The sequence below is a fragment of the Asterias amurensis genome, chromosome 7 (assembly GCF_032118995.1).
Source record: "Asterias amurensis chromosome 7, ASM3211899v1".
In the NCBI taxonomy this organism is placed as follows: Eukaryota; Metazoa; Echinodermata; class Asteroidea; order Forcipulatida; family Asteriidae; genus Asterias; species Asterias amurensis.
Window position 1 is genome coordinate 16879763 of NC_092654.1, and position 14867 is coordinate 16894629.

At 41.0% G+C, this 14867-nt stretch overlaps 1 protein-coding gene across 1 annotated transcript in view; it reads left to right on the forward strand.

The window, feature by feature from the left end:
* The window catches only part of LOC139940149 (twitchin-like), a 59391-nt gene extending 45379 nt beyond the window's left edge, over positions 1-14012 (forward strand). The window contains exons 54-64 of the mRNA XM_071936432.1: positions 484-662; positions 1000-5394; positions 5751-5948; positions 6155-6340; positions 7255-7474; positions 8047-8145; positions 8964-9063; positions 9507-9750; positions 10022-10283; positions 10636-10811; positions 11175-14012. Of these exons, the coding sequence (XP_071792533.1) occupies positions 484-662; positions 1000-5394; positions 5751-5948; positions 6155-6340; positions 7255-7474; positions 8047-8145; positions 8964-9063; positions 9507-9750; positions 10022-10283; positions 10636-10811; positions 11175-11314 (6199 nt within the window). The 3' untranslated portion in view covers positions 11315-14012. The remainder of the gene's footprint in view (positions 1-483; positions 663-999; positions 5395-5750; positions 5949-6154; positions 6341-7254; positions 7475-8046; positions 8146-8963; positions 9064-9506; positions 9751-10021; positions 10284-10635; positions 10812-11174) is intronic.
* The last annotated feature ends 855 nt before the right edge of the window (positions 14013-14867 follow it).

Consider the following 14867-nt stretch of genomic DNA (forward strand, 5'->3'; position numbering starts at 1 on the left):
AGAAAAAATGTATATTCCTGACAATGTTTTGATGTTTTACATTTTTCCGTTTGTTTTAAACAAAATTGACCATGCTGAGCAGATCAGATCGTTATCTCTTTCAATGTGAGATAGACATTGGAATTTATGGATTAAGTTGTCTTCCTCCCTGACTTCAGTCTTTTCTTTTTTTCTAATTCAAGAATTATAACAAAATAACTGTCTTGTCTTTAATGTTCAGTCACGTTGGGCAGCCCCCACCCCACAGTGAAAATGACATAGTTTGAAGGCACATTGCAGGTTCAAATTCCGTTTCAGTAAATTCTTCTTTGTTCCCTCCATTATTGTTGAATACTTACCCAGTCAGTTTACCTGTGGTTTGTTACTTGACATCTAAAAACTTTGTAGATCACCTCAAAATTAGTTTATACTTACTCAGTCAGTCTCCCTTGAGGTAGTGTATGACATCTAAAAACTAATGATTAACGTTTGGTGTTTCTACAGGTACAAAGACAACGTACGCATAGACGAGAATGAGCATATCTCCATTGAGAAGTTGCCAGGGGGAGCACAGACTCTGGTGATTATGGACGTGACTCCTACAGATGCTGGAAGGTACAAGGCAGCTGCCAGCTCACCCGCTGGGAAGGCGTCCTGTGCTGCGGATCTTGTTGTCCTAGAAGGTACGACTAACACCAATGTTGAGCACCATTTTAGGATTTACTATTTTTTTATATAATGATGCAATGGTGGTCACCACCTCATGTCATCTTTTCATAAGCTCAAAGAGGCTCTAAACCACTTTTTTACTGCCGCTTTTCACTAGATCAACATGTTTCCTTCCTTGCGCCATGAACATCACTTGTGATGGATACAGGCTCATTATAAGTGTTCTTATAATTATTATATCAAATCAAAGTTTGCTCAATCAACAAGATAAACATGTCTGCTGCAACTGCACACAATTAAGAAAAGCTTAGAATAATAATTGCCCGTTTTTTCTCATCTTTACTTCCATAGTTGAAGCTGATGTTGAATCTGACGATGATGGAGAAGTAGGTCGGGGAAGAGGTAGACGACGCACTCGACAGAAACCCCAGATGGATATCAAGGAGCCTAAGCCTCACCGTAAACCTCGCAAGGTACGCCCAGTACCTGAAACGTTTGAAGAAAGAAGAACGAGAAGAATCCAACAGCGGATCGAGAGCCCTGTGGAAAGACCATCATCTCTTCCAATGAGAAGGCGAAGGCGTTCCCATAGCCCATCCTACATGCCTGCATTTGGACCCCCACCGATGTCTCCATCTCTTCACAGAAAGCCGATTGCGGGATACAAACCCATACCAAGATCACCCACACCCTTAAGAGCACAGTCAGTACCAGCTTATGCAGCTGCACCTGCACCTGCTTTCAAGCGGTCATTCTCTCTTCCAAGGGAGGAGGACGGCTCAGGCCCACTCTACATCCCTCATTATGAGGTTCACAAGAAGGACTATAGAGGCGAATATAAATGTCCCACTCCATCCTACGTACCTCATCCTGCAGTGCCTGGATCGGCCATCCCTCAAACACCAACACATGATGACCGCTACTTTGCGGCAGTGTTTGAAGATTATGTGAGCACTTCGGAGTATGATTACTCACTGACCAGTCCAATGAGAACCAGGACACCATCATTCCCACGCTCGAGGACACCAAGTGCTTCCCGAACAAGAAGCATAACACCATCTAGAAGACGAAGAACTACATCAGCATCATCTGATTACGATGACTACTATGGAAGAAGGTACAGCCACGACAGTCAAAGGAGAGGTCGAAGCACTACACCAACGTCAGCAGCTCGTTTCACACCATCTGGTCCCGATTATGAAAGTTACATGAAGCATGTGAAATCACTCAAGATGAGAGCAAGCTCTGTTCCAGTGAGAGATCTTCCAGAAAGATTCACACCATCCGTGTTTGAGGATGATGACAGAGTTCGTCCAACTCCTAGACGACGTCCTGAACCGATGCGAGCTAAATCAGTACCACCTAAGGAAGGACCTCCTGTTAAGCTCTCTCAAGCAGGCCGATACCATTTACCATCCTTGAGGGAGTTTCTGGGTAACAGACCTAATCCGTTTATGCCCAGAACAAAAACCCACACTTCACCACCTCCACCAAGTAGGACATCAAGTACATCCGAGTATGAAGACAGAGAACGCTCAAGAAAAACTCGCTTTGACTCACAGAGCTCAACAAGCTCCTACAGGGATAGGTCTACTACTCCATCGTCCAAATATGGTAGAGAACGTGATTATCACTTTGAGAGACCGACTTCCCGAGATGCAACACCAGTGAGTTTTAGAGAAAGGTCCCAATCGCCGAGTGTGAGAGCTCCTCCAAAGCGAGCCCACACCGCTCTGACTGCTTCAGATTATGAACAAGTATTCAGGCGAGCTGTCTCACCAGGTGTTCATGCAATGATCTCTGATGATGGTGCGGGACGCAAGAGCTCTTATGACTCACCCAAACCAACCGTCAAGAGACCAGAAGCACGGAAGCGTGCAACACCAACCTTCACCGACTCTGAGCACAGGAGAAGAGACATGAGGCTATTATCAGTAGAATCAGCTGAATCCTATGATTCAAGGTCAGCCTCACCAAGACGACCTGTGACACCCATTGCTACTGATTCTGAGCGAACACCAAGGGAAGTCAAAATCATCGAGAGGATGTCATCTTATGACTTAAACAGAGAGAGATCTATGTCCCCTGCTACAAGGTACAGTGTAACCCCATCTCATGAGCACAGACCAAGAGATGTTCATCGATCATCTTTAAGACAAACATCTGCTTCTCCCACTGTGAGAGCTGGTCCAGGGCGAAGTGTAACACCCTCGTCGAATGAGGCGAAGCAAAGAGAATATCGTCTCTCATCATCAGAGAGAGAGTCCTTTGAATCCCACAGACCCCGCCCGGTCTCGCCTAAAATACATCCCCATCAGAAGAGAAGCACAACATCCACATCGTCAGATAGAGCCTCCCGGCTATCTGTTGACTCAGTTGAGTCATACGGACCAAGGTCTGCCTCACCTCTCTTCGGTCGTCCAGTCACACCAGTTGCAACTGATTCTCTACGGACACCTAGAGAAATCAAAATCATTGAGAGAATGGCATCGCCAGGTATTGTTCCTGCTACTAGACGCAGTGTGACACCATCTTATGAACGCAGCAGGAAAGACATTTATAGCTCAACCAGCAGGACGACTTCTGCTTCACCTGTTAGGGGTGCAAGCCAATATGAAAGCACAACGCCTACATCCTCTGATGTCCACCATAGAGACTACCGCTTATCATCATCAGAGAGAGAATCTTTTGATTCACACAGGCCCCGCCCTGTCTCACCTAAAATGCCATCTCATCAGAAGAGAAGCACAACATCCACATCGTCAGATAGAGCCTCCCGGCTGTCTGTTGACTCAATTGAGTCATACGGACCGAGGTCTGCCTCACCTCTCTTCGGTCGTCCAGTCACACCAGTTGCAACGGATTCTCTACGGACACCCAGAGAAATCAAAATCATTGAGAGAATGGCATCGCCAGGTATTGTTCCTGCTACTAGAGGCAGTGTGACACCATCTTATGAACGCAGCAGGAAAGACATTTATAGCTCAACCAGCAGGACGACATCTGCTTCACCTGTTAAGGGTGCAAGCCAATATCGTAGCACGACACCAACATCCTCTGAAGTCCACCACAGAGACTACCGCTTATCATCCTCAGAGAGAGAATCTTTTGAAACACGTAGGTCACGACCTCGTACACCAAAAGTGATCTCTCCTCCAAGACGGACAACTCCAACATTCTCTGATGATGAGCGTAAATCTCGTGATCAGCGCTTTTTGTCAACGGATTCAGTGGAGTCATACAAAACACGTTCTGCCTCACCACTGCATGGACGTCCTGTCACCCCAGTTGGAACAGACTCAATGCGTACACCGAGAGAGATCAGTATCATATCCAGGTTGTCATCTTACGATTCATCTACAGAAAGATCTGCTTCACCCACTGTAGCTATGTCTCAGAAGCATAGCATGAGTGAAACCCAGAGATCAAGCCTACGAGCGTCCACCGCTTCCCCTCGACCCGCGTCCCCAAGAGTACCTTCATATCGTGAGAGAAGTCACACACCATCACTTTCCGAATGGAAACAATCTCACAGGGATCTGCTGGCAGCTAAAAGAGACCAACACGAATCACATGACACACTGGCTCCTAGGCCTGACTCCTCATTTCCTGAGCGTCCTGTAACTCCAGTTGCCACTGATTCTCTAAGGACAGTAAGAGAAATAAAAATCATTGATAGAATGTCAACAAGAGACAGGTCTGTATCACCAAGTGTGAGTTCTCTTTCAAGGCCATCATACTATTCCTCAGACCGAGGGCAAAGGGACTATGGATTGTCATCAAGACCCGAACGCAAAGACTACCAGTCATCTTCCTACTCCTCTTCTGCCAGGTCATATGACAGATATGAACCTCGACCTTCCTACAGGCAGAGGTCACCATCCCCACAGCTTGGGTCGTCAGTTAGGAGATCGGTTTCACCCAAAGCAGAACGAATGGCATCACCCATCTATTCAAGGAAGTCAAGACCAGAATCTGGTCGCACAAGAACCCCAACCTCATTGGACTTTGAAGACAGAGAAATGCGTTCATCAACAACAAGAAAGACGTACCGTGACAGCTATGAGCCTAGTCGTACCTCAAGACAAAGATCCCCATCACCACAAGTGATAACCTCAGATTATGATCTGGATTATTCTACAACAAAGAGATATGACACCGATAGATCCTTTTCATCAACATCCACTAAGTCAAGGCTTTCACCAACTATGACCTCTGATAGGTATGGTATGAGTTATGATTCAGTCTCCAAGACATCATCAAAGAAGAGCTCCAAACCTGGTGCTTTTGCCCCGATAGATGCAGGCAAGTCACTCTCCTTACCACGAGGAGATCTACCATTCAAACTTGACGCTGATCTGATGGAGGAATCAGGATCTGATCACTCCAGTCCAGCTCCGTTCATCCCGCTGGCAGACGAGAGAGAGGAAGAGGTTATCCTCAAGGAGGCAAAAGAAGAGACACAAGAGAAAGGTGTCGAAGAGGCCCAGCTTCCAGAGCCTGTCAAACTCTCTAAGGAAGAAGCACAGCTAGAAGAGAAAGAGAAAGACATCGAAGAGGAGAAAGATGAGGACAGCGTAGAGGATCATTCAGAGATCTTGACCGGCAAGACAAAAGAATCAATGATTGAGACAGAACAGAAGATTGACGACACTGAAGGCGAGGGACCTCCTGAGTTCCTTAGACGCTTGCGTGACTTGACGGTGAACGATGGTGCTCGGGTGGTTCTGGAAGTACAGATTACTGGTATGTTAACACTTTTATATCCAAATTAAAACTCACAGAAATGGGTATGCATAAATAGAACGCAAAATATATTACACCTTTCTAAACAAAATTGTTTTATATTTGAGTAATGAAATGTATTTGTATAATATGGGATTTGATTTGGTATAAATGTAGAATTCTGTTAAAGATCAAACAAAAACAAGAAACTCATTACTAAATTGACAAAGATTGAAGAAATTTTCAAGTCGTGAAAAGGGAGAAGTTTCTTTCAAGATAAAATCCTATTGTTTTACTTTGATTTTTCTATTAAAAGTATCTTGAGATTGATAAATCAAATTTCTAACAATATTGCTGTAAACGATTGATTTGTTTAGGTGCACAGCCAATGGATATTGGTTGGCTTCGTAACGGCCAGGACATACCAGACAGTGAAGAGTTCCGCTACGTCAGCCGAGGCAACATGTACCAGCTGGTGATTGCTGAGATCTTCCCAGAGGACTCCGGCAAGTACACCTGTGAAGCCTTGAACGATCACGGTGAAGCTGACTGCCAATGCTCATTGAACGTCATTGGTAAGAACTTTATATTTCAATTCAAAATTAAACTTGTGTGGCTCCTTTACTCTAAAACCATGTTCTGTACAAGGGACAGGCATGATATTCTTCCTACTTTGGTCTTTGAATTATTTCTCAAAATGTTAAACACTATACAGTGCTTCTAACCAAGTAATTTTAGCCCCTCTTTAACTCGATCTGCCATTTTTATTTTTTGTTTGCAGAGGAGCCAAGCGTCAGCATCAGCATAAACATCAGTCAAGACGTGACGGCCACAACCACTGACCAAGCGATCATGGATGATGAGAACATCCCTCCAGAGTTCTTTGAGGAACCTCAGTCAATGACCATAGAGGAAGGAGGGATGGCCCGCTTCGTCTGTGATGTGGACGGGGAACCAGTCCCTACAGGTAGTTTAGTCATACTGCTGTGCTATGAGGTCAAAGTGACAACATTTTTTGTCCAGGGACTTGGTGCAAACAATTTATAATGTGAAAAAGTTTTTTTGATAAAAAAATTCACAAAATGGTTTCTTAGTCAAACTGCTCTGGTGTGTTTGTCAGTGTCTTTTTAACTTAAGACTCGGTAAACAAAAAATTGGTGAAAAAAAAATTTACTTCATGTTTTTTATTCCAAAAAATTAGTTCATAGTCATACTGCTCTGTTTTGAGGTCAAAGCGAAACCTGTGTTTGTCAAGTACCATTCATCAGACTTGGTCCAAAAAGGGACAATTTAAAAAAGGTGATTTGATGATTGTTTCAAAAAGTGGGTTCTTAGTCATACTGCTCTGCTATGAGGTCAAAGAGAAACCTGCGTTTGTCGAGTGTTGCTCAACTTAAGAAGTGGTGCTAAAAAAGTGAAAATTAAAAAAAGTTGATTTGATTGTTTCCAAAAAGCTGTTCTTGGCTCGTACAGTTATAAAATTCGCTTATCTGTAAGTGCTTTTTTTGTTCCCCTGCAAGATACATTCGGAATAATTATAAGACCTGTTTATTTACATTGCCCAATGACATGGTGCGATATAAACCTAACTATACCAGAAAACATTGGGCGAACCCCTTCTCTAATAAGTGTACTGTCTCGTTCATTACCCAACACACAAGACCTATGGCTTTACATTTCACTAGAAGAACAGACCAATAACTATCTTACACTCAGAGCCAACACTCCCTCAAAAAAATTTACACATGGTTGTACCCGCAAGTTTACTATTCATATTTATATTTACTCTTATTCTCCACACCATGCAAAGCTTCAAACACCATTTACCTTGCACTTGGTCATTAACATTTCTTGTCATTCATTTGTTTTCCCTGTAAATAGTCAAGTGGTCCAAAGACGACGTACCAATCACGGATGGAGGGCGATTCAAGTTGTACTCGGACAAATTCTCTCACACCTTTGAGATCCCCGTAGCTCTCGCTACCGACGAGGGAGAATATGTGTGTACAGCCACCAACAAGGAAGGACAGGTTGAGTGCGGATTTAGTCTGAGGGTCATGAGAGACCAGACAATGCCGATCGTTGACAAACAGACCATTGAGTAAGTCTGTCAATGTTTCCGCTCATCTTTTCATGTAAATTTGAATTTATACTTGAATTTGAAGAGTTCAGTGAATACCAAGTGCTCAAAATTAAACAGTAATCGGATATTGAAAAGTTTTTTGGTTTTTTCCAAGTAGTTTGCAAAATGAAAGTAAACAAAAATTCCAAATTGTGTACTAGAAACATCCTGTTTCCCAATTTAAAACTTGTACTCATTCAATAAGGCTGTTTTCGAATTGTCAAATACTGCTGCGGCTATGGCTTGATCACTGCATCATCATGTGTTAAAGTATAGGATGTCCTTAGCAACAGTCGTAGCCAGAGCTGTAGCCGCTAATTCAGATTTGGCATAAATTATTTCCCTTCAAATGAGGGTCTATGATCAAGTGAGTTTGAACTCATTGCTGGCCTAAATAAAAAATTAAAAAATAAATTAAGTTATAAGGGTCTATCTACAAATGATTAATATTAATTTTAGTATTATTCACCCATATTGCACCTTGGATGACATTCTCACCACTTCACCACTTTTAATTCCATTCTCACCATCATTTCCACCACCTTTTACAGCGACACCGACCATCAATTCATCCCATCAGACACATCACCAGAGCCCATTGCAATCACTGTCCCTGTGGCACTGGTCACCCCTCAAGCTGCACCAGACAGGTCAGATACTCAACTTCTATTTCATGCACAATTTCAATTTACCTTCTTCTCTTGTATCCTCAGTAAATCCCAGTGAGTTTTGTATCTGTAAAACCTGTATTGTACCTTGGTTGCATTGTCAGTTATTCAACTTCTTACACCATCTTAATGTACGTGTACCTTCTTTTTGTGTATTGTCAGTAAATCCCAACTTAAAACTTTCCTTTTTTTTAAGAAAGTAATTATAATGATAATAATAATAATCATAAATAAGCATTTCTAAAGTGCCCCACGAAGAACGGAGAGCTTTACAAAGAATAGGAACAAAGAAAACAGTGAAATTATGGAAACAAATGAGTTTTCAGTTTCCGCTTGAACACAGACAATTGGTGATGTGCAGTGAGTTTTGTATCTGTCGGTTTTGTAAGGTTTATTTGTAAGGTTATCGTGAACTTTGTCAATGCTTTATTGTGCCTAAGTTGCATTGTTTTTTACAGTCTGTATTATGGTGTTCATGTGCCTTTTTTTGTCAATAGGGCTTTGATTTCTATTTTGCTTATTTCTACTGGTGTACTTTTTCTTAAACTGTTTGTGTGTCATTTTCTGATGGTATTTTTACTGTTATGCGCTTGTGAACAGGCTGGTCCTGGAGAGAGCGCTTTATTTTCATTTTGTCCATACAATCAAAACTGCTTAGATTTTGACTAGGGCCATGTTCAGCGTCCCAGGGCATGGTAATATGATTAAGGCGCTTTATAAGTTTAGGTATTATGATTATTATTATTAATATTAAGGTGAAACAGATATTAACCATCAACATTTATTTATTTTCTCTTCAGTGATCTGATTGCTGAGTTTGAGGCCATATCAGACAACGAACCAGTGCGCTTTGGTACCGATTCTGAAGCCCCAGTGTTCACTGAGGAACTTACAGACCAGGTATGAACTCAAGGTTTCTAGGTGGATACTCAACTTATTACCACGTGTACTTTTACAAAGTTTTGCCTGGTTTGATTTGTATAAATTTCTCATCATTTTAGCATTTTCTTGCTTTTAATAATGAATAGTGTTCTTACCGTTTTATGTACTGTGTCTTTGAGCAATTTATTGGAAGTATGGGGATTTATAAAAGATTCTAGCATGGATGCTCCACTTATTACCTGCTGTACTTTTATAACGTCTTGACTGATTTGGTTTGTATAAATTTCTTATTTTTTAAGCATTTGTATAGCTTTTAATAATGTATTAGTGTTCTTAATTGATTTTTTATGTACAGGGCCTTTGAGCAATTTATTGGATGTTAAGGACACCAAACAAAGGAGGGTAACTTACTCATTGTTACAAAAAGTTCTAAAGGAAAACTACAAATGTTCTTTTGCCAGGTTGTCGTTGAGGAAAGCGGGACCACGTTCCAGTGCGTCGCCACTGGAAAACCCCTTCCTGATATCACCTGGTACTTTGACGACAAACCCATCAAATCCTCCAAGTATTTCCAGATGAGTGAGGAGGATGAGGTCTGTAAACTCATCATCGCAGAGGCATATACCGAAGATGCAGGAAGATACAGTTGCCATGCCAACAATGATGCAGGGGAAGCGGTGACGTCGGCCATGTTGATGGTTGAAGGTAAATAAGTGATTGTGTATGTTTAAAGTTAAAAATTTTGTTTCAATCAATCCGTCAATGATGACAAATTACAGATTTTTCAAATGTTGGCACAACATTTCTCTTTAATTCTTTGTATATGCAATATGCTTTTGGTTTTTTTAGCGCTTAGAGACTTTCTTGTGGAGGTGTTCGACTGTATACAAATGTAGTTATTATTATTGTTATTAATTATATAAGTTTCCATGTACTCTTGTTCTCTTTACTTACCCTTCGATTGCCTTTTCAACAGAACCAGGGGAAGCTTCAGAGCCTGAGCCGAAGCTAGCTACAGTTGCAGAACTGAAGTCAGCTCCAGTTCCTGAACCCACTCCAGTTCAAAAACCAGTTCCAGTTAAACCACAGCCAGCCGCCCCTGCCGCGCCTGCAGCTGCGCCTGTAAATCAACAAGCTCCAACGTTTGAGAAGAAGATACAAGATTGTGAGACACAAGCCAACAGTGAGGCCAAATTTGAGTGCACTCTGAGAGGAACACCCGCTCCTGATGCTAAATGGTATTTTTCTTCTGCTTTTTTTTTTAATTTAAATCATTCCAATTGGTTATCTCAAAATTTAAAAAAGAAAAACTTTTTAACTGATGTAGGAATTTTTTTTCTTAAAACAGGATTGTTGATTATTTTGTTAATTTTGTCTCTTTCTACAGTCTCATAAACATGCACATTTCATTTAAAACAAGCAAAACTTTTTTCACACTGATGGCATATTCCATTAATAACTAATAAATTTGTTTCATTTTTGTAAATTGATGAAACATTGAGTGTGGGTAGAAGCATCACTTTCTTATCATTAGCTTGGGCTAATTCTGAATTGGTAAATAATTATTCTTTCATGTTGATTGCAAACCAGGTTCAAGAACGGCAAGCCGTTGAAGGAGGGCATCCGCCACAAGATGTCCAAAGGAGCTGATGGGGTGTGTAAGCTCACCATCCCCAGGGCTCAGATGGAGGACTGTGGTGACTATGAGTGTCAAGCCAACAATGTCAACGGGAGCGCATCTTGTGCTGCTAAGCTTAATATTCTTAGTAAGTATCACAATGAAAGCGGATCCCCAAATCTGCTTAACGTAGAAACTTGCTAAGCATGCATTATTAAACCCATTGAGCAAAACTTGCTGTAATGTCTTAGGCAGGACACAAGATCTGGCCAGTATAAAAACTTGCTGAACACTAAAGTCAAACATGCTTAGAATAAAGTTCATTGATTTGTCATAAATAGTTGAGATCCCCACATCGCTATTTCTTTATTTTGTTTGCTGCAACTGAAACAAGCACTGTGTGCAATACTCAAGCATATTTCGTAGTGTTCACAAATCTTCCATTTATGCCACAAACTTCTATGTCAGATGAATTTTGTTTTAACAAACTTACTCCCACTCCCCCCAACAGCTTCTAAGAAGCTACCTCTCCTGAGCAAGTTCCAGCAAGGAGGACCTCCACCAGGTCAGGGACCTGGAGGCAAGAAAGCTCCCATCGGAACCAGAGTAGGCGGAAGCGTCTTCGCAAAAGCACAGAAGTTTGGCAAATAATCTGAAGAAGAGACTCACAAAACAGAGACTGGTGATTTCTATAAAAAATGGATTAACTTTTCGTCAAGAAATCTTTAAGGTGGGTGATTATAGACTTTAATGCAAACAAACAAAATTAGTTCAGGGAAAAGTGGGGTTAATTTGTTGGATTTTTTACCAACATCTTTTTGGATGCAACACTTTTTAAGTTGTTGTGGTTATTGAGATAAAAGTATTGAATTCACCAGCTTCTGTCTGAGTTTCATACCAGATACTTGAAACCCAAACAGTCTACCTATTAAAGTCAATGTTAAAGACTATAACTAAATCAATGCAGTGGTTTATATCTCTGTGTAACTGTCCAATCAATTATGTACTTTGTGTCTTAATTTTTTGTACTTCCAAAGTGTCCTTAATCTAAATCAAAGTGTCCTTAATCTAAATGTTTTTGAAGATTAGATAAAAATGTAGAATTAAATTATTATTTAATTTTTTGATATATAAATGTTATTTATAAGAACAAAATCGGGTAAAATGATGTGTACTTGACACAAGTGTTTTTAAAGAATGTGTACAATAGAACAAAAAAGTATATGTGTTTTTTAAAAATTCCAACAACTGGAAAACCAAGATGTAAATAATTCTTAAAGCGACAAAGATGTGCGAAGAGAAAGTTTATATTGTATACCAATGTTAAACTAAAAGACGTTCCCTGCACTAACATGGATGTAAAATGTGCTCGGTGACGAAACGCCGATGGAAAAACGTTTGTACAATTTTGTTATGAGGCGGGGAACCAGATTTTGTAAAATTGATGACTTAAATAATGACAACGCAGCAATTCTGTGACCAAACATTGTTCCTGGTCGCAAGAGTAACGCTGGCGTCTGTATTTTTGATGACCAAGGAAATCCGCCGTTAAGGTGAGATCCTAGAAGATGAGGCTCTCGTTCCGCTAAGGAACTCTGGAGAGCCAGATGAAGTGAATTAATAGTACTACTTGAGGAGTGGAGGGCATGCTCCCACCACCCTCAGATGACAGTGTCGAAGGAAGCAAAGCTTCGCTTAAACATTCCGCTGTCGTCAACTAATTATAAAGTGAAAAGACATCTTTAAAAAGATGGCTTTGTTTATGAAACTTGACGCCCGAGGTGGAATAAACCTCGGACGACGTCAGGATGATGAAACTCTACCAAAAACTAAGATATAAGATGCAGCGGGTTGGGCTGCGTCTTAAGAAAAGAGGAGGACCTTGAGAGCAAATTGGGGGGCATTGTGGTGGTGCACTTCCATGTTGGCTCTCGGCCCTTCCAAAAACTTTCTATTTATTATTTATTTCATTCAGTTTGAGGAAAGTTTTCTGAATTGGATATTTATTTAAAAACAATTTTATCTCAACTAAAAACTTCCTGAAATCCAGTGGTCGGACAAAAACTGCTGCTTTTATATAAACGCCCTCAATCATGAAAACCCATCAAATGAAAACTTTCCTCATATTGTTTATTTATTTTTGTGTCCATTATCACTTGATAATGGTACTTAATTTTGTTCCACTTTTGTTCTTGTGTAACTGCTGTGATTTTAAGTAACTTAAAGAAACAAAATGACCCGGCCCTCCAGAAATGTTGCAGTTTGACGTCATTATCTGAAATGGATCACCTGATTTCGTGGTGGTAATCACCTGATCCAGCAGAGCGACTCTCATTGGACAGTAGCATAAGAGTGAGCGTGTCTACATCTTGAGCGGGCGGGGCTCGGGTCTTTTGTTTTGCTTTGTAGTTTCCCATCAGTACTTTAACTTTAAAGCACAATTTAATGTTTAAGAAATGACCAGAGTATCATAATATTTCTCACAGTAGATAACATTTGACCTAATCATGAAGTTATTGTAAGACTTATAAGGGTAAAAGTTACCCCAATTAAACTACTTGGTTGAATACACATCAAATTGCCACCTCGCATACTGGGAATTTCCTGTGTATTATAGTGTTTAATTATAACACATTTTCAACCAAAACAACATTCAAATGCAGGAGTAAAATCTTATAGCTTTGGGACCGATCTCAACCTGTTCCCAACCTGGACCCTCCCAAACTCAACCTCCTCGAACCTCAACCTCCTCGAACCTCAACCCACCCTGAACCTCAACCCTCCCTAACCTCAACCTCCGATAAATCTCAACCTCCGATAAACCACAACCCACCCTAACACCCACTTCGCTCTGGTCAGTTCTTGAACAATGTAACACTATAATATACGTAAGACCCTGATCAATTACTTTGCACGCTGCACAGTAGGCATTTACCACACTGTGGGCATTTCCTGTAGTTTTTACTCAGAAAAAAACCTTTAAATTGAAGCTTATGGATTGAATTGTTGACAACTGTTTTTAAAAACTCCCAAATTTAATCGATGTTTGTACTAGACTTTCTATGTCCTGAAATGTTAAGCTTCAAGTTTTGTTAGCTATTTATTGTGGATAGAATTAACTTAATTATTTATTTATATATTTATTTATTTTATACATTTAAAGCTAAATACATTACTGGAATCAGGGTCTAACTATAACACAGTTATTAAGTAGAAGTTTGAGTTAAAGCATTGCACAGAGGATGTTATCTTATTCGATTTATTCATCTATTTTTCTCGTAGTCATTTTTTCGTAGTAATGTTTTATGCCCCAATAGTGCTGTATTTTGTTGATTAAACGTGCAATGCTCCGAAAAATAAGCGCCGTTTTGTTCCGTTTGTTTTTTGAGTTTGTTGTCCTCCCCGTAAAAAAAAGAAGGAAACAATTGTTCGCGTAATTCCCCCTTTTGATAATCGGAGAGAAAACTTATGAACAATCTTGGCGATTATGTTGAGGGGTCGAAGGGGGGTACTCGTGGCTCCAGGGGTAATTTTTCGTTTTAGAACAACTCTGTCTTCTCGCTCGTCCCCAGCGCCTTGCTTTAACCAGAGGCGCTGGGATGGGCAAACGCATCATGCACTGTCATTGGTTTAATAATGCGCAGTCCCATCATGCATCACACTCACACTGCGCCATATTTCTATGCACTGTAAGCCTGACGTACTTCCTGAACAAGAATCTGTGCGAGCGATTAGCCCATCCCAGCGGTCCTGGATAGACTGGCCGCTGGGGCCGAGCGAACTCTGTCCATTCCAGGAAACGGTATATCGCCCCCAACGGCCTAATTGAACTACGAGCGACAACGACCAATCAAAATGACCTCTTAACATTGCAGTAGTAAGGGGAGATCGTCGATAACGGCCTAGTCTTCTACCCGATACCGTCACATTTACGGTACCCACATTTACATTGTGAACTAACTGCAGAGGAAGATGATCGACATGAATGTGTTTCCGTTGTATAATCGTGCGCCTTGTCGGAAGGCTACTTACTGGGTCTTATGCTCGGTCACTGAACGCGCGAACCTTGGGTTCTGCGCTGTCAAGTCACCGCCTCCCTGCGCGCCTTATCCCCCGCTGGCTACGTGTTTATGACAACACACTGACTCGAGTCGGCCCAAAGGAGCAGACAAAAAAGAAAGTCAGTTTCCAACAGAATGGATTA